At 43.2% G+C, this 23,780-nt stretch overlaps 1 protein-coding gene across 1 annotated transcript in view; it reads right to left on the reverse strand.

Moving 5' to 3' along the window:
- Positions 1-23,780, reverse strand: part of uba1 (ubiquitin-like modifier activating enzyme 1) — a 276,198-nt gene that overhangs the window by 86,002 nt on the left and 166,416 nt on the right. Inside the window, exon 22 of the mRNA XM_043708625.1 lies at positions 9,426-9,617. Within this exon, the coding sequence (XP_043564560.1) occupies positions 9,426-9,617 (192 nt within the window). The remainder of the gene's footprint in view (positions 1-9,425; positions 9,618-23,780) is intronic.

A 23,780-nucleotide genomic window follows, 5' to 3' on the forward strand; every position in this document is an offset into this window, starting at 1 on the left:
GGGTAAGGAAATCTTCTGCAGATTACCCTGTAGCACCCTCTCTTGGCTGACAACTCAGTGCTCTTCCATGCTGAACCATTTGGGGGCAGCATTGAGGATGGCAAGGGCACAGAATGTGCTCTGGGTGGGTGACTGCAATGTCCACCATCAAAGGCGGCTCTACACCACAACTACTGACTGAGATGGGTGAGTCCTAAAAGTCCTAAACAGCTGCTAGACTAGTTTGATAATACATGGGATGGTACCAATGAAAGAGAAAAGCATACTTGACCTCATCCTCGCCATTCTGTCTGTCACAGATGCACCTGTCCATGATAGTATTTGTAAGAGTGACCAACAGTGCATTCATTGTGGAGAAAATGTCAAATCTTCACGTTGAGATCTCCATCATGCTGTGTGACACTATCGCTGTGCTAAATGGGATACACTTCAAACAGATCTAGTGGATCAAGAACCAAAACAGAAGTTGCTGGAAAAGCTGAGCAGGTCTGGCAGCATCGGTGAAGAGAAGTCAGAGTTAATGTTTTGGGTCCGGTGACCCTTCCTCTAGAGAATCAAGACTGGGCATCCATGAGGCGCTGTGGGGCAACAGCAGCAGCAGAATTGCACAGCAGAACAATCTGCAACCTCATGGCCTGGCATATCCCCCACTCAAGCCAGGGTATGAGCCCTGGTTTAGTAGAGAATACAGGAGGGCACACCAGGAGCAGTATTAGGCATACCTAACAATGGAGTGTAAACCTGGTGAAGCTACAAAGCAGAATTACTTCAGTGTAAAACAGCAGTGACAGGATAAACAATTTCACAGCTATCCTATCAGTTCTTAGCACTGTAGTCCTGCCATATTCAGTCGTAAATGTTGGTGGGCAATTAAACAACTCACTGGAGTAGGTGGCTCCAGAAAAATCCCCATCCTCAGTAACAGAGGCGCCCAGCACACGAGTGCAAAACATAAGCTGAAGCATTTGCAAAACTCTTCAGCCAGAAGTACTGCATGGATGACACATCTCAGCCTCGTCCAGTAGTCTCCAACAATATTCTTTGTAAACTGCCTGGCAGTGTGGTCAAGCAGCCACTGGGAAACTATGTGTACACTCGCTTATCCTCTGTCGGTTTAGGGTGATAAGTGGCAAGTAGAAGTCTTGTCTCCAAAATGCCAGGCAATGACCATCTCCAACAAACAGAGAATTGAATTATAGTTCCTTGACATTTAATGGTATTGCCATCATTGAATCCCCCACTATCAACATCGTTGGGATTTCCTTTCAGAAATTGAACTGGACTAAACATATAAAGACTGTGGTTACAATATTAGGTCAGAATCTGGGAAACCTTCAGTGAGTAACTCGCCTCCTGAATCCCTAAAGCCTGTCCATCATCTACAAGGTACAAGTCAAGAATGTGATGGAATACTCTGCACTTGCCTGGATGAGTGCAGCTCCAACAATACTCAAGATTTTGACACCATCCAGGACAAAGTTGATTTGATTGGCACCACATCCACAAACATTCACTCCCTCCACCACCAATGCTCAGTAGCACTATCTACAAGATACACTGAAAAAATTCACTTAGGCTCTTTTGACACCATCTTCCAAATCCATGACCTCGACCATTTGGAAGAGCAAGGGCAGCAGATACATGGGATCTGTAAGCTCCCCTCTCATCCACTCACCATTCTGACTAGGAAATATATTGCTTCTTATCGAATCTATATTTCTTCACCATTGTTGAGACAAAATCGTGGAACTCTCGCCTCAACAGTATTATCAAAACCAAATGGAGTGCAGCAGTTTAAAAAGGTAGATTGCCAACTTCAAATGGGCAACTAAGGATGGGCAATAAATGCTGGATCATCCATCAATGCCTACATTCTACGACAGAACAAAAAAAGCATCGTTGGTGTTGGTGGAGCCAAGTAACAGTTGTGAAGGAAAAGAGTGAGTGATGAGACAAATTAACATCCTGCAGACGAGGGAAACATTAAGCTGAATGTTTACACTGGACAGGACACCACAAGGGACTGCTGTGCAGAAACTGAGCTCAACAGTATGGAGTCCTGCAGGGAGGACACTCAGTAAGGGCAAAGGGCAGGCAATTATATGGTGGTGCAAGAGGACAGTCTTGAGGACAGAGAGGGTACAGGGTTTGAATCTGATAAGCACTCACCAAGATGTCAAGTTTATATATCACTTAGACTTAGCAAAAAATGGGGTGAGGGATGAAATGAGTGGGATAGGAGCTCTGGGTTGTTGAAGGTTGTTGGATGGGATCTTCTGGGCATTGGTTTTGGTCTTGCCCGTTCCAAACTGGAGCAAGTTCTGACAAATTCCTGTCTTGATGTTGGAGAAGCTTTCAAAAAGACAAAGGTCAACATACAGTCAAGGATGGTGCTAGCACTGGATAATGAGCTGGGTGCCAACAGGGCGCACATAGGCATTGACCACACGTCTTGTGGTAATTCACTGAGTATGAGAACTCGGGAACAGACTCAGTCAAGATGACAAAGTGGAATATATTGATCCGCTGCTATTTCACACAGAGGAGTGATTAGTTGAGGTTTATTCAATTAGTACTTCAGACAATGGGAATCGCTCTTTTGTGAAGGGAGAATGTAAGGTACTGTCAAGGACTTTTTTATTCATTCCTGCGATAAGGGCATCATTGCCAATACCAACATTTTATCACTTGTCTCTAAGTATGCTCTGAATGACAATAATTGGCTTGGCCACTGAATAGGACAGTAAAAAGTGAACCACTTTTCCATGACTCTGGTGGCTAGAAAAGGACTGCAGATTTTCCTCTTTAAATGGCATGAGTGAATCAGCTGGTAGTTCCATGGCCACCATTACTGAAACAGGATTTCTTATCCAGGTTCACTGAATTCAACTGAAATTCCCCAATTGTCGTGGAGAGATTGAAACTTGTGTTTGCAGATCATTGGTCCACGTCTTTGTATTACTCGCCTTTTTAATTTCAAATTTTTACCCCAATATCATAACCATTGTGCTACCTGACAAGGCTGTCAAGAGTCAGAGGTGGAGGTATTAGGCCACGGTTAATGGTTTACATGTGGCTTATATTGTTTAAGAAGGACATAGATTTTTAATGAACAATTGGTTGAAGGGTTATGGAGGATGGGCAGGCAAGTAGAGTTGAAGCTGAGATTATATTAGCCATGATTTTATTAAATGGCAGAGCCTGCTCAAGGAGCTAAATTGATACTCCTACTCCTAGTTCTTGTGTTCTTTAGTTCTGATACAGAGCCCAGAATATTAGAAAATTGAGGGATTCCAACATTTTGAGAGCCAGGAAAGAATGACAGGACAAACAGAGAACACTGTGGTCCATTGGAATTTATTATGATGGTTAATCTTTGGGAATCTGTTTGATGCATTGGAATTTATAGTTTGGAGTCCGGGGGTGACTGCAGAACAGGAGAGAGCCTCATTAGTAGCGTGCAGTTCAACATTTGCACTGTTTACTTCTGCGCTACGTGACCATCTGTCCCAGTCCATCAGTTACATGTTATAGTTTCACAGTGGCTATCATTTTAATTATCCTCTAGAAATGATGTAACTGACTCCAGGCAGCTGAGAAGTACCACGACGTGGTACAAACGTACGTAGCTAGAATCATAGTTAGCTGCAAAAATAAAAATACTGGCTGGGGGAGAGAACGTGTAATATTCTCTCCAGTGAACAAAGCAGAAATGAGACTCAAGTAACTGAAGCACAACCTTTTTAGCATAATAACTGCTAGTGTTGCCGTGGAAACAAGAGGACCAGGCCTCAGGTGGGTCACTTTGCACAACAGGTGCTGCAAACAAAGCGATTGGAAGCTGATTTAGTTTGAATCAACAGTGTGTCAGGAGAAGGCTGAGACTGGGATCTTGAGGTTTCTGCCTCCATACAACTCAGCAGACCCCTCCACATATTCTACACTAGCTTTCAGAGGGAGAAGATGCAACTGCACCAGGTCCATAAGGCCCCAGCAATTAGGCCGGATCAAACATAGCTGTACACAGTTACCATGCAATGGACCTTCTTGTTATCTGAGAACAGGGTCTCTCCTGTAGATATTGTACGCTGGTGTATTCTCTCCCGCTAATCACTAGATAAGCTCACGACAAAGGGAGTGATGACAACAACCTACCTCAAACAACAATTACCTAGTACTGGTACCTAGTACGTACTGCTAAAGATAGCAAATACCACAAAGCATCAATGCGATCATTTGGAAAAACACCACAGGAGCTTATGGAAAATTAGAGAGATGTCCAACAGACTAATCAAGCAAGAACCTGACACAGAATCATACCATACTGCCAATATCCCAGGTATGCCCTTCACCATCCCTCAGTACGTCCAGTCCCACCAACAGAGGTGATGGCACAGTGCTATACAGTTGGGAGAGGGTTGACTGGGAGTCCTCAGCATTGACTATGGACCCCATGATATCTCATGGCATCAGGTCAAAAACTCCTGTTAATAACCAAATACTGCAGGCCTGCATAATCCCTCACCTTTCAACCGATGAATCAGTACCATTGGATGAAGCACTAAAGGTGAAAAATGCCCAGAATGTACAATGAGTTGTAGAGTCAGTACCACTGATGGGCAGTAACTCACCAAGGCTTTTTTGACAACACTTTCCAAACCAATGACGTGCAACATTGAGAAAGTACAACGGCAACAGATACATGGGATTGTCACCACCTGCAAGCTCCCCTCTAATTCATACACAATGCTGATTTAGAACTATAATGGTCATTCCCTCACTGACACTGGGTCAAAGTTCAGGACTTCCCTTCCTAACAGCATTGTGGGTGTACCTACATCAAACAGACTGCAGCAGTTCAAGGAGGCTGGTTACCACTACCCTCTGAGGGGTGATTAGAGATGGGGTAACAATGATGGCTATATCCCATGAAAACATTGGGCTCACATAGGAAGAATGCTTATTATGTGCAATACTCAACCATCAGTCACTGCCAGAAGAAAAGATAAAAAATAAAAGATAAAAAAGTAAAGGCGTGCATGTGTTTGTGCTTTTCATGATTACCAGATATTTCCACAGTGTGTTACAGTCAATGGCTACACTGTTGAATTGTAGCATGTGTTGTAATGCAGGAAGCGTGGCAGCTAGTTGCGCACAGTGAACTCCTACAAACAGCAACATGATAACGTGATAATCTGTTTTTATGATGTTCACTGAGGGAAAAATATTGGCCAGGAGGCCAGGAATAGTTCTTCTGTTTTTTTTTAAAAAATAAACTTTTCTTTTATAAAGTTGTTCACTGGATGTAGGTGTCACTAGTTTGGTATTTCACATCTCTAATTGCCCAGAGGACAGTTAAGAGGCAACAACATTGCGGTGGGTCTAGAGTGCCATTTAGTCCAGGTCAGGTGTGAAGGGAAGATTTCTTTCCCTGAAGGACATTATTGATGAGTTTTTACAAGTGGTCCCACAGTCGCCATTGTGCTCGCTATTTGATTTTTCAGGATTTCTTTCATTGTGAAATGTGATTTCAATCTGCTATAGAGGGTTTAAAACCATGTCTCTTTTGGATTACTAGTTCAGTGAATTTTCACACCACCTCCATCTTCAAACTAGTACCATTGAATGTTTATAGGCAGAACTGGGTACTGCAGATGCCGGGGATTAGAGTTAAGATTAGAGTGGTGTTGAAAAAGCACAGCAGGTCAAGCAGCATCTGAGGAGCAGAAAAATTGGGCAAAAGCCCACCATCAGGAATGAGTCCACCCGAACAGGCAGATGTGACCAATTGATTTAATGTCTTGAATAAAGGCAAAGTGCTGCTGGAAATCTGAAACAAATTCAGAGAATGCTGGTCAAACTCAGCAGGTCTGGCAATATCTGCGGAGAGAGAAATGGAATGAACAGTTCGACTCTAGTATGACTCTTCTTCAGAGTTAACGTCTCGTCTGAAAGAGGGCAACTTTGACAATACAGCACTCCTTCAGTATTGCACTGGAGTGTCAACAACAATTTTATTCTGGAGATCTTGAGTTGAATTTGAACCTGGAACCCGCGACTTCACAGCAAGAGGACTACCCACACCAAGCCACAAGAGAAGACCAATTAGCTCTAATGCTTTTAAACATAGCCGACATGTACTGCGCTCTGAGTACCTTATTTTTGCCTCTTCCTTCCATAAACTCCACTATTACTTCCATTTGCCTCAGGAACAGGCTGAGCATTCCGCATGATGTTGGCTGAAGTTGAGACTGAAATTTGGCTTATTCAGTTACAGACTCAGTGTTGTAGAGATGATCCTCCAGGATCAACTCATCTAGGCTGACCAGATATCCTAAAATTTAATCTAGTTCCATTTGGTCCATATCGCTCTAAATCCTTCCTACTCATGCACTCATCTAGTTGCCTTTAAATGTTGTAATTGTACCAGCCTCCACCACTTCCTCTGATGTCTCATTCCACACATGCACCACTCTCTGTGTGAAAAGGTTGCCCCTCAGGTCCTTTTTAAATCTTTCCCTCTCACCCTAAACCTATGCCTTCTAGTTTTGGACTCTCCTACCCTGGAGAAAAGACCTTGACTATTTACCCTAACCATGCCCCTCATGATTTTATAAACCTCTATAACATCAAAGCTCAGCCTCCAACGTTCCCGGAAAGCAGCCCCAGCCTATTCAGCCTCTCCCTATAGCTCAAATCCTCCAACCCTAGCAACGACCTTGTGAAGCTTTTGTCAATCCTTTCAAGTTTCTTCCAGAGATGCAGGGCATTACTTTGTGACAAAGTAAACTCATACTCCCAGGATTGGACACAGATGCATTTTCTTCCACCCAGTCTCTCTGCTGCTGCTGGCTTTCAGTGAACTGCATCGGACCCCAGAGTTCAAAGGGCAGGAGCCAGCTGGAGTCTTCTCAAAGCTAAATCAGGTCAGTCTGCTCCTGTGAGAAACCTGAGTAATATCAGATGGTGATGGGACAATGCCAGTACTGAGCTGTCAGGACACTCTGCTCAGCTGTTGTCTGTTCATCCTTACATAAAGTTGAGACACAAACATGGGAGTAAGCTATTATATATTTGCAACGGGGGTTTAAAACCAATTATTTTCTGATGCTGTGGCCTGTGGATGTGAGAATAAAGCTCAAGCCAAAGCTCGTGTGGCAGTGTTGAGAGTGTCACACTTTCTTGTGATGGCTACCTTATTTCCTACATTATTGAAATGATGATACTTCAAAATGATTGTTGTAAGGTGCTTAATTGATACGTCCTGAGGTTGTGAAAGGTTGTTACATAAATGTAAGTCTTTCTCTTTCCTCAAGGTTAATCCAAAGCCATTTTCCAACAGGGGAATTGATCATGGATTGAATTTGTTACATAATACAGGGTGATATATTTAACCACCGAGCCATTGTGGCATTCATTCTATCAAACTGCACAGTATTTCTGTAATTCATATTACTTTTTGAGTAAACATGTTTGTAACCTATAAGGTACAGCCTTCTGGATGGAACATAACACACTGGCACCATCTGCACATCCATCTGGCATTGAAGGGTCACCACAACAGATTTACTTTTAAATGATCCCAAACAGAAGTCCTAATGTGATATTATCAGGAAAAGGCACATCTGTGCTCAGGTCACAGTACTCTCGCACCTCTTCCTGTGCAACAGACGGATCACAAATTACCTGGCTCACGTAACACTTGCAGATGGGTGTCAAGTTTAATAACACTGTGGTCGGAACCCATATACAGTAGAACGCTGGCAATTGCAGGGTGTGAATTCTCAGAAAATCTCAAATGATGATTTTCACAAATGGCAAACAAACTGGACTATGCATGTGCAGTACAACACATAGATAGTGTGTACCTTCTACACCACAACTTTAGTGCTTTTCTTCAAAACGGTGGATTAGCAAAGGCTTGACTCACAGTGGATGAACAGGCAGCTCACTGTCACCTTTTCTAGGGCAATTAGGGACAGGCAACAAATGATGACCTAGTTAGTGAGGCTCAAATCCCCTGAATGGATGAAACAAAAGGACAAGGAGAAAGTGAGGACTGCAGGTGCTGGAGATCAGAGTGGAGAGTCTGGTGCTGGAAAAGCACACAGCAGGTCAGGCAGCATCCAAAGAGCAGGAGAATCGACGTTTCGGGCATAAGCCCTTCATCAGGATGCTGCCTGACCTGCTGTGCTTTTTCAGCACCAGACTCTCGACTCTAATTAGAAAAATTTGTTGTAGCAACAGCAGCTCTGATTGGGGGAAATTACTCAAACCCTTAATATTAGATCTCAATAGGAGTTTGTTCAACAGTCCTCTCGCCAATAATGATACTAGAGAAAAGAAGGGTTCAGGCCTATATTTCAATACCTTTCTCTCATATTGGTGGAATACATTATGTTCAGTTTCATGAGATGGCCTTGATAAAAATCCTAGAAACTGTGGGAATTGTCACACTAAAGAAATGGAAGTTGAATGCACAGGGACCCTTATCAAATCTGATCACCAAATTGTTGGTACTATTGCAATCAGATGTGTCAGTTTAGTCATAATTCAAACACAATTTTTTTTCAATTGCATTAAAGCAAAATACTGCAGATGCTGGAGATTTAAAACCGAAAGTGGTCGAGATACTCAGTAGGTCTGGCAGCATCTGTGGAGAAATAAACTAAATTACCGTTTTGAGTCCAATATGATTTTTTTTTAAGAATTTCTTTTGACTTTTACGTCTTTCATCAACCACAGTTCAACATTGTGTTAACACAACCTCAATAAATTTCAATGTCCAATTAGGACAAAAATTAAAGGTAAATTCTTTCCCGAAAAGTAATATCTCTTAGACTAATAGACCCTGCAAATCCATGCTAAATGGTCAGGGCAATTTTACATGTGGCAAACAAAACAACAACCCCTGGAATCCGCACAGCGATTGAACAACAAAGATCAATCTTTCACTAAAAATACTCCAGACTCCCACAGGTTCAAATCCTCTTGTCTCCTATTCTGGGATTTCTAGGCTATTTATGAGTCAGGACGAGTTGTGTAAATTGCTGTCTCCAGTCACTCAAGCAGCATGGTTGCCTAGAAACAGAGTCTACTAATAGGGTGGAATTAGCAGTGTCTGATGATACCTTTTGGGCACGCACACACATATTCTGCCACACGATAACAATGTGTGTGGTAAGGCAGAACAAAGGTAAATCACACCAGCTCTTGTACTCATTGCAAAGGGAGCCCCTCAGCTGTTCAGTAAAAATTACGTCAAAGTGCTTGGGTTTAACAAGATTAAATGGAGGACCTAATCCTCTCCTAAATGCTCAAGGTGCTGAAGGTTGTTTTGTGGGGTTCAGCAGTCAAGACCTGTGGCAGATGGTGAGGGGTTTGTCACACCTTGTTTAAACAAGGGCTGAGGGAGACCCACTTACCTTCTGTTTGCCAGCTGGGACAGGCTCAGAGAAAGCATAAAAAGGCAAGGCCAAGTTGAAGAAGCCATTCCTGTAGGCCGTTATCGGCTTGTCACCCTGCACAACCTTGTACAGCTCCAAACACACCAGACCGACGATTGCAGCTGTTGTGGTGGCAATGGCTGGGATAATCCTTCCGGCAATCAGTTTGCTCTGAAACATAAAGTAATAAAACAGAGGTTAAAACAATTGGCCTGCCGTGGTAAACATATCCACTGGCTACTATTTACCTGCCAGCTGTGCTCAATGGTAGCATTCATTTCCAAGAGACAGAATGTTACATGTTCAAGTCTCCACCCTGAATATGGCACACGCACCATATCAAATCTAGCCTTGCAGTGTAACATTGAGGGAGTGCTGGCCTGTTGGTGGTGCTATCTTTTGAATGAGACATAAAAGCAGGGCCTTCTGGGAGGATGCAAAAGACCCCAAGGTTCTCTACTTTGAAGAGGAATGGGGGACTTCTCTCTAATGTCCTGTATGGTATTTATTCCCCAACTCATAGTCACGTGGTTGTTTGTGTCAGAATGCTGTGCACAATTGGCTCCTGTGTTTCCAACATTATAAAAACAGCTGCACAGTACAGTAAAGTGCTTTGGCGTCTACATGTGTTGCCATATAAATGCAAGCCTTCCTATTTTAATTGCAGCACGAACATGGTCAGAAATATTGCACACATCGGAATTCATCATTTCACCCTTATTTAGAATAGAATAGAAACCCTTGAGTGTGTAAACTGGCCATTTGGCCCAACTGGTCCATACCGACCCTCAGAAGAACATCCCACCCAGACCCGTCCCCTGTAACCCTGCATTTCCCATGACAAACCCCCCCCTAGCCTGCACATCCCAGAACACCATGGGCAATTTAGCTAATCCACCTAACCTGCATATCTTTGGACAGTGGGAGGAAACCAGAGCACCCACACAGGGTGAACATGCAAACTCCACACAGACAGTTGCCCGAGAGTGGAATTGAATCCAGGTCCCTGTCGCTGAGAGGCAGCTGTGCTTACCGCTGATCCACCGTGCCTCCCCACACAACAAGCAGCAAGCACAGAGTCTGATCTCCTCCACTCTATCAGCAACTCAGGACACAAATGGCCCCTTGGACCTTTCCATGCAGCTCCTCCCTATTTGTGCATCCCCACCACACTTCTCCCTTCTGCCCAAATCTGGACCAACCATTCCCTCATTGGCTGGGCCCTGAATCCCCTGTCTACCTTGCTCCACCAGACATTCTTCTGCAACTATCAGAGCTGAGGCACAGAATCTGCCTCTGTGGGAGGTAAGGGAGTGAGTGAGTGTGAACAAAATGGAGAAAGAGAGAAATGTGCGACGAGTTAAAATGCTGCCAAACAGGTAAATACAAGACGCACATACTGCATTCATATCGTGACTTTCATGACCACAGGACCCACCGAAGCAATGAACACAAAATAATTTATTCTTAAAAGTACAGTAGCTAAGCTCCATGAGGTAATCTTCACTTTTTAATAATGGTGAGAACATTTTTTTAAAAATCACAATCTTTGCAAATTACCGTTTTGTTTCCCTTGAGGTTGCTCATTAAGAAAAATAAATAGGTGCATCTCCTTTAACTGTCTCTGTTTGTCTCTTGCCTAATCATTTCCACCTCCAACTACACCTTCCTCTCTTTCTATCTCTCTGCATCTCCCCCCTGGAGAATTCTGTTCTTCAAGGCCCAGTGGATCTTTAACATCCACTCATGAGGATGGGGGACGGAGTACGTCAGTTTAATGTCTCATGGGAAAGACAGTGCTGCTGACAATACTGTGCTCCCCTGGTACTATAGAAGTGTCTGCCTTGATTTGATAGCCAGGTCTCTAGAGTGAGCCTTGAGGAATGCCTTATGGGGAGAATGGGAATGTGGGTGGGGGAGGTGGTGTGCGGGTTGTGGGTGCTGGTACAGAGAAGAAAACCGCCATAGTGTAAAGGGTTAACACCTGACTACATAACAGAAAGCTACATTACCCAGAAAAGAGAAAACAATAAACTTTGTGAATGGAACATATTGATCCAACTCGTACACTTGAAAATGAGCTCCAGTGTGAATAGGACATTCATTTCTAAGAATTATTAGTGTTTCCCTCTGGGTCATAATCCTGTGATACGTCCCATGATGGACAGCCTTTGAGTACAGAATCACTCTGCCTGTATTCCTGATGAAGGCATTTTGCCCGAAACATCGATATTTCTGCTCCTTGGATGCTTTTCCAGCACCACTCTAATCTAAAAACAGAAGCGATAATGTCAACCGCATGCAAAGGCTATGTGCATGTTATTATAAATTAGAAATATGTGAAAATTGACACGAATACTTTGAAAAGTTCTTCACTGCGACCTCTCTGGTGCACCTGAGCTCCTGCAAAGCAACGTATATAACAAGCAGGAGATCTGGAGAAGGCAGAGCTGGATCTTACCTTGCTTTGGTGGTGCACAGTGAGGCAGCAGTCAATAAGAACTGACAGGCTTGGAAAATGGGTAGCCAATCTGGGATCTCTGTTTCACAAAAATCACGACCCAACTCCAAAAGAATCTCGCAGGAAAGAGAAGTCAGGTGGTAGAAAGGGAGAAAGGTAAAGCAAGAGGTGGAGATTACAATCGCAGATTTACAGAAGTGTTACGATGCAGGAGGCCATTTGGCCCATCATGCCTACACCAGCTTGTTAAATGATCATCATTATCTATGGCTAATTTCCTGTTTTCCTCCCACATCTTGCACACTGTTTTGACCCATATGAACATCCAGTGCCCTCCTGAATCTGTCAACAGAACATGTTTCCACTTCTTCCAGTCGGTGCAGTCCAAACCCTAACGACTGCTGTGTGAAAGTGTTTCCCCCCACCTTCACCCTTTGTTTCTTCTGTAGATCAGTTTAAATCGATGCTGCCTTGCTTTTGCTCCTTTCACACGTGGAAAACAATTCTGATCTACTCTGTCAAGTCTGTTCATGATATTGTAAACCAGGTCTCAGTGCTTAATCAGATCTCTTCTTAGATTTCTTCTCTCCAAGGACAATAGTCCCAACTTCTTCAATTTATCCTCAGAACTGAAGACCCTCACCCCCAGAACCATTTTTGTAAACCCCTTCCTCACTCTCTCCAATGCATTCACATACTTCCTATGCTGAGATGCCTGGGACTTCCACAAAACTCTCAGTGAGGTCTAAAAAGTGTCTAATACAAGACGAACATTGTGTCCTTGCTCTTGAAATCTCTGTCCTTATTCATAAAGCTGAGAATACTATCCGTTTCATTTACTGGTCCTTCCACCTTCAATGATTTGTGCATAAATATGCCCAGCTCCTTCCTCCCTTATACCCACTCTGGAATTGTGCCTCTTATATTGCCTCATTCCTGATGAAGGTCTTTTGCCTGAAATGTCGATTTTCCTGCTCCTCGGATGCTGCCAGACCTGCTGTGCTTTTCCAGCACCACTTTAAACTCCAGCATCTGCAGTACCCACTTTTGCCTCTTATTTTATATTATCTTTCAATGCTCTTTCTATCAAAGTGGCATCACTACTCATTTCTTTGCATTGAAACTCACTGCCACCTATCTGACAACACCACCATTGTAGGTTGGATAGTGAACAGAATACATAAATGAGATTGAGTGCTTAGTGGCGTGGCGTAAAGACAATAACCTCTCCAACAATGAAAACATCAAAACAAAACAGCTGGTCATTGACTTAACAAATTGGAGTGTAGGGCATGCCCCTATCTGCATTAATGGAGCTGAGCTGGAGATGGTTGAGACCGTCAAGTTCCTGGGAGCGATGATCACCAACAATCTGTCCTGGTCCACCCACGTCGATGAGATGGTCAAGAAAACACAACTAAGTCATAGAGTCATTGAGGCCTACAGCATGTAGACAAGCCCTTTGCTCCAAACTGGCCCATGCTGACCAAAATGTCTATCCATGCTAACCTTATTTTCCTGCATTTGGCCCATATCCTTCTAAGCCTTTCCTATCCATGTATTTGTCTAAATACTTTTTAAATGTAATTATGCACCAAACAGAATATTCCACCCTCTGCGTAAAAACGTTGCCCCTCAGGTTCCCTATTATTCTTTCCTCTCTAACCTTAAACTGATGCCCTCTAGTCCTCGATTCCCCAACCCTGGGAAAAAGACTAAGTGCATTCACCCTATCCATGCCTCTCTTGATCTTATACACTTCTGTAAGATCCCTCCGCCCCTCAGTCTGCTACACTCTGAAGAAAAAGTCTCAGTTTGTCCAACCTCTCCCTATAGCTCAGATTGTTCAGTCCTGGTGACATTCTTGTAATTTTTTTCCTGCACTCGTTCCAGTTTAATAACATCCTTCCTATAGCAAGGTGACCAAAACTGAACACAATACTCCAAGTGCGGCCTCACTAACATCCTGTACAATTTCTCTACTCCCTCAGGAAGCTAAGGAAATTCAGCATGTCCAGAAGTATTCTTACAAATTTTTATAGATGCACCTTAGAAAGCATTCTATCTGGATGTGTTATAGTGTGGTTTGGGAACTGTTCTGCCCAAGACTGAAAGAATCGATGGAGAGTTGTGAACACAGTCCAGTCCATCGCGCAAACCAGCCTTCCCTCCATTGACTCCATCTATATTCCCCACTGCCTTGGGAAAGCAACTAACATAATCAAAGACCCCTCCCACTCCATTATACTCTCTTCCACCCTTTTCCATCGGCAGAAAAAGTTTTTATATGCGTACGAATAGATTCAACAACAGCTTCTTCCTTGCTATTATCAGACTTTTAAACAGACCTCTCAAATGCTAATTCTGATCTCTCTCTCTCTCTCTCTGTAATTTCTCTGTGGCTGTAACACTCTATTCTGCACTCTGTTCTGCTACCCTGATGCACTTTGTATGGTGTGATTTGCCTGCAAAGAACGTAAAACAAAACTTTTCACTATATCTTGATACATGTGACAACATTAAATCAATCAATCTATCTGCCCACTCTACTAACTTGACTATGTGTTTCTGGAATTCTGCACAGTCCTCCTCACAGTGTGTAACTCTTTCAAGCTTTGTGGCATCTGCAGACTTTGAAATTTTTCCCTATGCACCAAGATGTGGAGGTGCCGGTGTTGGATTGGTTGGAATAGGTCAGAAGTCACACGACACCAGGTTAGAGTCCAACAGGTTTCTTTGAAATCACAAGCTGTCGCAGCGTGTTGGACTATAACCTGGTGTGGTGTGACCACTGACCCTACACACCAAGACCTCAATCATTAATATGTATCAGGAAGGGCAAAGGTCCAAGCAAGGGAAAAGCAATACTCCACTACAAAACCTCCTCTCACCTGATAAGTGTTGATTGGCCATTGCTCTTTGTTTCCTATGCCTCAGCCAATTTCAAATGCATGTTGCTGTGACTTTTTTATTCCATAACTTACAACTTCCCTCATAAGTGTCTTGTGTGTGGTACAAGATCAAACGCCTTCTGAAAGTCTAGGTACACCAGATCAACAGTGTTACCCTTGTCGAGCCTTTCAGTTCCATCTTCAAAAAACTCCAGAAATCTAGTTAAAGTTTAGAAATCCATGTTTCCTAATGAACCACCTTTTTCCATGCAACTATTAATTCTATCCCGAACAACTGTCTCTAGAAGATTTCCCACCGCTGTTAAACTGACAGTCTGTAACTGCTGGGCTTGTCCTTACCGCCTTCCTTAAAGAAGGCCACAATGTTTGCAATGCTACAATCTCCCCAAGTCTAGGGAAGGCTGAAAGACTATGACCAGAGCCCCTGTAATTTCCACTCTCACTGCCTTCACAATCCTTTGACGCATTTCTTCTGGTTCCAATGTCTTATTAACTTTAAGTACCAACACTTCCATCCTAACAATTGTGAACATTTCATGTGACTAAGTTCCCTCCTCTGTCACCATGGTCTGGTAGCATCTCTCTCTTCGATAAAGACAGATGCAAATTATTAATTTAACACCTCAGACACGTAGTCCCATCTCCACAAGCAAATCCCCTTTTCCAGCCCCTAATCAACCCTACCCCTTCATATGCTACTCTTTTATTATCTGGCCATTGAACAATTCAGGACACATCTTTACGTTAGCTGCCAGTCTCTCCTCGTAATTACTCTTAGCTTCTCTCATTTGCTTTGTCATCTCTCCTCTCAACCACTGATATTCATTTCTGTTCTCAGTTTAAGTTTTGACCTGACACTTAAGCGCATGTTTTCTTCTTTATCTTAATTTCTGTCTCCTTTGTCATCCAGCGAGTTCTGGATTTGTTTGCTCTACCTTTCCCATTTGAGGGACTATACCTGAGCTATCTCCTCTTTGAAGACAGTCCATTGTTCAGTTCCTGTTCCTCAATCAACCTCGCATTCCAGTCAATCCCAGCCAACTCTGTTCTTGACCCAGCAGTCTACAAATCAATCCACTCTCCACCAAATGATATTTCTCTCTTTGCACTCTTGCACAGCATACTATACTGTCATCCCGAACCTTGCAAAATAATTAGAAGGTGAGAGACGAGCAGAGGCGAGAAAGCAGAAGGCGGTCTAATTATATTTCTTAATGAGCAATCTTATGGGAAATCAAACAATAATTTTAAAAGATCATGAAAAATAATTAATTTTAATGCTTTCAAAGCAAATATGTGCCAAGGAGACTGCACATTTCCACACAATATTACTTTTAAGGCTTTTGGTAGGAGTTGCGATGTGATGAATATTGGGTGTGATGATTATTCCTAGGATTAATAGCTCCGTATCATTCAAGTTTGTAATAGTAGGCGGGGCTGCAGAAACTGACACAACCCAGTCAGTCTCCAGGGTTCTGGGTAATCTCATCTGACTGAACCAAAGGTACAATGCTGGGCTTGTGCTGAAACTGAGGGGAATCGATCATTTGGGTTTGTCTAACTGTGTTGTTAGATCACTGAAGGTTGTCTTTGCAACCTTTTCCCTCCCCCATCCCTTCTCGATTAACTCAACTGCTGCTCACCCTCAAGTCACACCGCCAGAAAAATAAATTGCATTTATGTAGCACCTCCTAGGGCTTTGGGGCAATGTAACAGTCAAGTAAGGTTCCGAAGAATGTTCAGAAGAGTGAGAATTGGAAACGTGGACAACAAATTTGCAGACAGAAGACCCCACAAACAGTGTCTCTACTCAGTTTTATACATTTCATCCACAGTGGGACTTGCTCATCCCTAATTGTTCTTGGGAAATGAATGGTGATGTACCTTCTTGCATCACTTCAGACCATCTGGTGAAGCTAGAGACCTAAAGAGGCGAGGGGAGGTGAGAATGATGGCTCTTGATATCAAAGCTATATTTGACTAAGTCTGGCATTAAGGAGCCTGAACAAAACTGGAATCAATGATCATTGGCGGCAAACTGTCTGCTGGTTGGAGTCATATGTCACACGTAAGAAGATGGTTGTGGTTATTGGAGGTCAGTCATATCAGTTCCAGGACATTTCTGTAGGAGGATGCTGTAGGATGTCCAAAACATTACTTGTGGACATTAGACCCTTGAAGAGAAAGTTTGAAGCTAAGTTTAAATGTTTGAAAAAGAGTCTATCAGCAGTACCAAAAATAGATTTTGGTATTTCACTAACTGGTGACATAATACCTAAAGCTATCATAATAGAATTTGTGCTGCATGAGTGATTTCACAACCTATCATTGTCACAGTGGGGAGCCTGTCAGTTCACAGTTTGATTTACAGCTCCAAGTCCTTTAAAGTTTTTTGAAGTGGGGTTATGAATACAAAAACTTGTTTTATTAAGGTACAAAGTATTTGAAGGAAATTAAATGTTTTATCAGCGAGTGTTTTTTTTTAAATAGTGATTCCATCAATGGGTATGTAAGAATTTTATTTCACTTCACCTCCTGCGGTCAGCCAGTGGTGGATGCTTGATGCATTGCTGTGGAGGATGAAAAGGCATAGGTTGGTGAATGGGAGACTTGGGTTGGCAATAAGATGGCATAGGATAATAACAGGCCAAGGGACAATGGATGGGGACTTAGATTAGTATGGAGGGTGTGAGAGTTCATGTTGGAACCAAGATGGAGCATGGGGAGTATGTGGAAGGGGTGGAATCTTTTTTTGGTTTTAGAAGCTGTGCACCAAAGTGCACATAGGCTGACCTGTGCAATTGTTTCAGAGGACAGCGGGCTCTAATAACCTCATGGTGAACACCTCCTAAACCAATACCAGAACACCTATGGCTCCTTCTCCTGGGTCAGGATTGCAGGGCCTGGAATTTTCCAGACTCTGCTTCAAGGAAGGAACTTCCTTGCGTAGGACTTTGGCAGCTCCAGAGGGCAAAACCTTGGATGAGCTGAAGGAGACCTCTGAGATAGAGTGGAGTAAGGCCATGGACAAGTTGGAAAACTAGAATTCTAAAACTAATTGATGGCAGATTCAATTCCAGATTTTCAAAATGTTTGTAATCAATCATTTCAGATATCCTTTTGGAACAGATGAGACTTGAACTTTGTCCCTGTGGCTCAAAGGTAGATATACTACCGCTGTATCATAACAGCCCTTTAAAGATTTATTTTGAAATTAACCTGTTCGGACATGAAATGACACATCTCCATAGCCATCACATTCTGAGGAGGGATTTGAACCTGGACTTTCAAGGGCAGAGGTAGGGACACCATCACCACACCACAAGACTTTTAGTTCCAGAGCTTTATTTGTTTTTCTAAATGCATTAGTACCATCACATACAACCAAACGGCATTTTCCACAACCTGTGACAATTTTCACCTATTACCACCATCATCAAACCACTCACATTTCCAATTGTTCAATTTATATGCAGAGCCCATTAAAGGCAATGCAACAACACTAAAGGTGAGGGTGAGGGCGAGTGGGAATCCAAAATCAAAATTAAAATGGAGTTAGAGGGGGGAGATAAGGCATTTCGCTCCCTGTAGTCTCTCTCTAATAACATTGAGAATATTGATAGGCACAAAGTGCTCCCTCTCCAGTGATACCTGGGTATTAACATCAGATTTTTGCTCATCACATTCAAACTCCCATCAGCTATCTGTGATGGGATTTGAATCTGTGAACCAGTGGATTACGAGTCCAGTGACATTACCACAACGTCTCTTGACCCAGATTCTACAACAACAGCAACTATGAAGGTGATTCTTTGTTGCAGTCATCAGAAAGCTTCAGTTCAGGAGCAATTGGAATCACAAGGTTCATTCAGCTCTGGAGTCCAGAAAAACAGATATTTAATTTGATGAATTAGTTTGTCTGTAAGGAAATGTTAATAGCCGAGGCAAGTCTGGCTCTCTGCTTGAACTTTATCCTGTTACTGTAAGCACTGAGTGATTCAACACAGCTGTGGTTAAGGGGCCAGTTGGTAGACAAGGGAAAGTAACCTTTCCCAGGATTCACAGTTGCCTTATGTCTGCACATTTCCTGTTCCCATCAGATCTCATTAATATCATTTGCCTGATGGGAACCAGGGGCCCCCACAGTCTGATTTCTTTTATTGCCTTTTATTCTTATACTTGCCAAAGTTGGACAGATATTGGAGAGTGTGGCTGAGAAGGAAGTTGAAAGCTGGGGGGGGGGGGGCGGTTTGCAGGAGTTCAACATTAATACCAGGTTCAAAAGTATATCCCTCACCATTGCTGTCTTCCAGCAGAGTTCGCACTGCCAATTTAAGAGATTTTCAATCCCATCACTCCTCACCAATGCTATTTTTTTCCCAGAATTATACACTGACCTTGGAATTTTATATAGAGGGAGGCTTCTGACCCAATCTGAGAGGGGGTCCTCTGATAGCAACCAAAGGGCTAACCAAAGGAATCATCAGGATAGGAATAGTAGCCATAGTCCCAGAGGACTCATTGGAGAGACTCAACTGGTGGTGAGTTTACATTTCAATATTAGAGGGAATGAGTGTGGAACATCAAAACATGAAAGGGGGTGCGGGAAGATGATCCAGCAAAACAAAATACAGTGAAAATATAATTACCTATCTTAATTAAAGGCTATTCCTGCCTCAGGAAGACTAATCCTCTCTGACCTATCACCTCCATCCCTACCCCCATTCACCTATTGTACTCTTTGCTACCTTCTCCCCAGCCCCCCCCCCAAATTAATCTCTCCACCCTGGAGGCTTCCTGCCTCTATTCCTGGTGAAGGGCTTTCGCCTGAAACGTCGATTTTCCTGCTCCCCGGATGCTGCCTGACCTTCTGTGCTTTTCCAGCACCACTCTGATCTAAACTGTGGTTTCCAGCATCTGCAGTCCTCACTTTTGCCTAATTTATAATAACTGGCAGATAGTCACAAAATCATTGACATTTAAAAAGCTTTTTCACTTGTGGGGTATGGGCATTGCTGGCTGGGCCAGCATTTATTAACCATCTCTAATTGCCCTTGAGAAGGTGGTGGTGAGCTGCTTTCTTGCACCACTGCAGTCCACCTGCTGTGGGTTGACCCACGATGCTATTAGGGAGGGAATTCCAGGACTTCGACCCAGTGACAGTGAAGGAATGGCAATACTGTGTTGAATCAACTGCTACAACATAGAAGGAAGCCACTTTGTTACTGTGTCAGTATTGGCTCTTCGCTCGATCAACTCCGACTGTTGCAATGTACTTTCAGCTGTTTCAAATACCTGTCAGTTCTCCCTTAAAAAGTCTCTGTTAAATTCCGTCACAGTGTCCACTATACCAGAGCCTTGGCAGGGTGGAGGGGTCGCAGGTTCAAATCTCTCTGTGGCAGTTGGTGAAATTTAAACTTGATCAATAAAGATCTGGGTTTAAATGTTAGTCTCAGAAATGGTGATCAGGAAATTATCTTCACTTGTCAAAGACCATCTAGTTCGCTTTCCCTCCTTCAGGAATAAACCCCAGCACTTTATTTGAACTCACCTACATATGGCTTTGACTCTTATTTGCCCTCTGACACACAATTCAGATGAAGGGCAATTGGAGATGGGCGGCAAATACCAGTCTTGCACCGATGCCTGCATCCCGAGGTATACAAATCCCTTTGCCTCATGTCCAGACACTCTGAGTCCTCAAATCTCTGCTGTTAGTCCATTGATTGGCCTGCCTCACTCCTCTCCTGATTGTGTTTGTTTCCACACCTCTGAACTAGAAAGCAATGGGTTCAGACCAAACACTGAGAAGTTGTTGTATAATTCATGCTGACAATCCAGTGCAGTACCGAGGGAGTGCCACACTGTTGCAAGGTGTGGCTCTTCAGATGAGGTGTTAAACCCATCCCTCATTGAGATATAAAAGATTTTCTGGCACCAGTGTGATATCACAGGTAATAATTGCCTTCAAACAAAATCATGGGAACAGACGGTCTGGTCAGGAATACATTGTTTGTAGGACCTTGCACTGCAGAAATTGAGTGTCATGCTTTCTAAAGTACTGTTGGAGTATTGCCCTTTTTGTAACTTGTTGCATTTTTAAAAACTCATTCACAGGATGAGTGTGTCTCTGGCCAGACCAAGCAGTTTTTGCCCGTCCCTAATTGCCCAGAGGGCAGTTAAGAGTCAACCACATTGCCTTGGGTCTAGAGTCACATGTAGGCCAGACCAGGTAAGGATGGCAGTTTCCTTCCCTCAAGGACATTAGAGAACCAGATGGGGCTCTTTTCCTGTCTATTGGCATGGATCCATGGTGACCCTTAGATTCTTAATTCCAGATTTAAAAAAAAATTGACTTTAAGTTCCAACATCTGACATGGTAGGATTTGAACCTATGCCTCTCTCGAGTACAGTTCAGCAGTAATACCACGAGGCCATTTTCTCCCTTCTTCCCTGAGAGGATTCATACAGCCATAAGCACAGCCCATTATCATGATGCCATGTGTAGGCAGAACAGCTTAAGATCTCAAAGGAATGAGACTGAACGTCTGGCCCTCCTCAAAGTAATAGTATCGACGTAACATGTAACTTTTGTTAATAAATTACATGTTGTTAACTCCAAGAGATCCTTATAGTTATACCAGGAAGTGGTTTTCCTCTTCCGCACTAGACCAAACAGGTCCTGTAGTATCCTACACTTAAAGATATTAGTGGGAACAATCTTCATCATGAGCAGCAGCTCACACAGTGTAGAGAGCTGGCAGACATAAATCACTGTTTGTAAAGAATATGAGGAGGTTAGGCAAGGCATTCTACAAATGCAACTGGTCTATGTTTACTGGGGATATAACTACACGACAGCACAGGCAGTCGGGCAGCGTCTCACTCCCTGCATGACAACCACCCCAGTATCTCCCACCATCTTATGCATATGCCTGCAAATAGTTTGACTGGAGTTGATAGAGAGCTAAGAGAAGTGCTGTCATGACAGTGCAGCTACAGGAGTCAACACAGAAAGCAAATTTGCCGCCAAAAGAGAAAATGCTGGAAAATCTCAGCAGGTCTGGCAGCATCTGTAAGGAGAGAAAAGAGCTGACGGTTCGTGTCTAACTGACCCTTTTTCAAAGCTTTGACAAAGGGTCAGTTAGACTCGAAACGTCAGCTCTTTTCTCTCCTTACAGTTGCTACCAGACCTGCTGAGATTTTCCAGCATTTTCTCTTTTGGTTTCAGATTCCAGCATCCGCAGTAATTTGCTTTTAAGCAAATTTGCCACACTGTGTATGTTGAAGGAATAATACAAATGCTTCATTGGAAGTAGAGATGGTTTATGAGACGAACAGCTTGAATGGGTGGATTGTCTTATGAGTTAAAAAGTGTGGTGCTGGAAAAGCACAGCTGGTCAGGCAGCATCCGAGAGCAGGAGAGTTGGTGTTTTGAGCAAGTCGACCCTCCGGCTCCTCAGATGCTGCCTGACTGGCTGTGCTTTTCCAGCACCACTTGTTTTGACTGATCTCCAGCATCTGCAGTCCTCATTTTCTCTGGATTGTTTTATGAGGACATGTTGGACAATCTAGGCTTGTATTTTAGTTTAGAGGAGTCAGAGGTGATTAATTGAAATGTATGAAGTCCTGAAAAGTCTCAACAGTGTAGATATAGAGAGGATGCCTCCTCTTATTGGAGAACATAGAGCTAAGGGTCACTGCTTAAAAATCAGTGGCTGGTCATTTAAAACACAGAATAGCATAGAATCCCTCATAGAGACCATTTGGCCCATCAAGTCAGCACCAACTCTTTGGAGGGCATCCCACCTAGACCCTACCCCCATAATCCTGCATTTCTCATGGCTAACACACCTTGCCTGCACATCCATGGACATGATGGGCAATGTAGCACAGCCAATCCACCTAACCTGCACATCTTTGGACTGTGGGAGGAAACTGGAGCACATGGAGGAAACCCACACAGACACGAGGAGAACGTGCAAGCTCCACGTGGACAGTCACCCAAGGTTGAAATCAAAACCAGGTGCCTGGTGGTGTGAAGCAGCAGTGCTAACCCATTGAACCACAGTGCCTTTGCAGGTCTGGGAGCATTGTAGTACAGCAAGGCCCACTCTTATCGGAGTGAATATTAACAGGCTTTACTGAGGGTGGTAAAAGGAAATTCAGCATGTCCATAAACACTGTTACCAATTTTTACAGATGCACCACAGAAAGCTTTGTATCCAGATGCATCACAGCTTGGTATGGCAACTGCTCTGCCCAGGATCGTGAAAAACTACACAGAGTTGCGAACACAGCCTGGTCCATCACGCAAACCAACCTTCCATCCACTGACTCCACATACACTTCTCACTGCCTCAAGTCGGCAGTCAACCTAATCAAAGCCCCCTCCTACCCCGGTTATAATCTCTTCCAACCTCTTCTGTCAGGCAGAAGGTACAAAAGCTTAAACACATCACAACAAATTGAAGAACAGCTTCTTCCCAGCTGGTATTAGACTTCTGAATGGACCCCTCAAATTTTAAATTTAATGTTGATCTTGCTTTTTGTGTACTTTCTCTGCAGCCGTAATATTCTATTCCTCTCTCTGTTCTATTACCCTGCCTGTACTGCACGCAAAACAAAAAAAAACTTTTCACTGTACCGAGGTACACCTGACAATAATAAATCAAATCAAAATAAAAAAACCTGAAATATCAGGCACAATTGGGCTATTCAGCCTCTTATGCCTGCTCTGCCTTGAGATAGGATCATGTCTGATTTGTTTATGGCCTTGACCCACTTTCTGGCTCGTCAACAAATTCAAATAAGAAGAGATAAAATGATCAGCACCATCAGCAATAAACATCTGAGATGGATCACTCACAGCCCACCAATAATAACGCTGCTTGGATATCAATGTGAAAGGACATAACAGTTAGCAGTAGGAGTATATGATATGGTTCTTCAAGCCAACAT

This window comes from Chiloscyllium plagiosum, chromosome 18 (assembly GCF_004010195.1).
Source record: "Chiloscyllium plagiosum isolate BGI_BamShark_2017 chromosome 18, ASM401019v2, whole genome shotgun sequence".
In the NCBI taxonomy this organism is placed as follows: Eukaryota; Metazoa; Chordata; class Chondrichthyes; order Orectolobiformes; family Hemiscylliidae; genus Chiloscyllium; species Chiloscyllium plagiosum.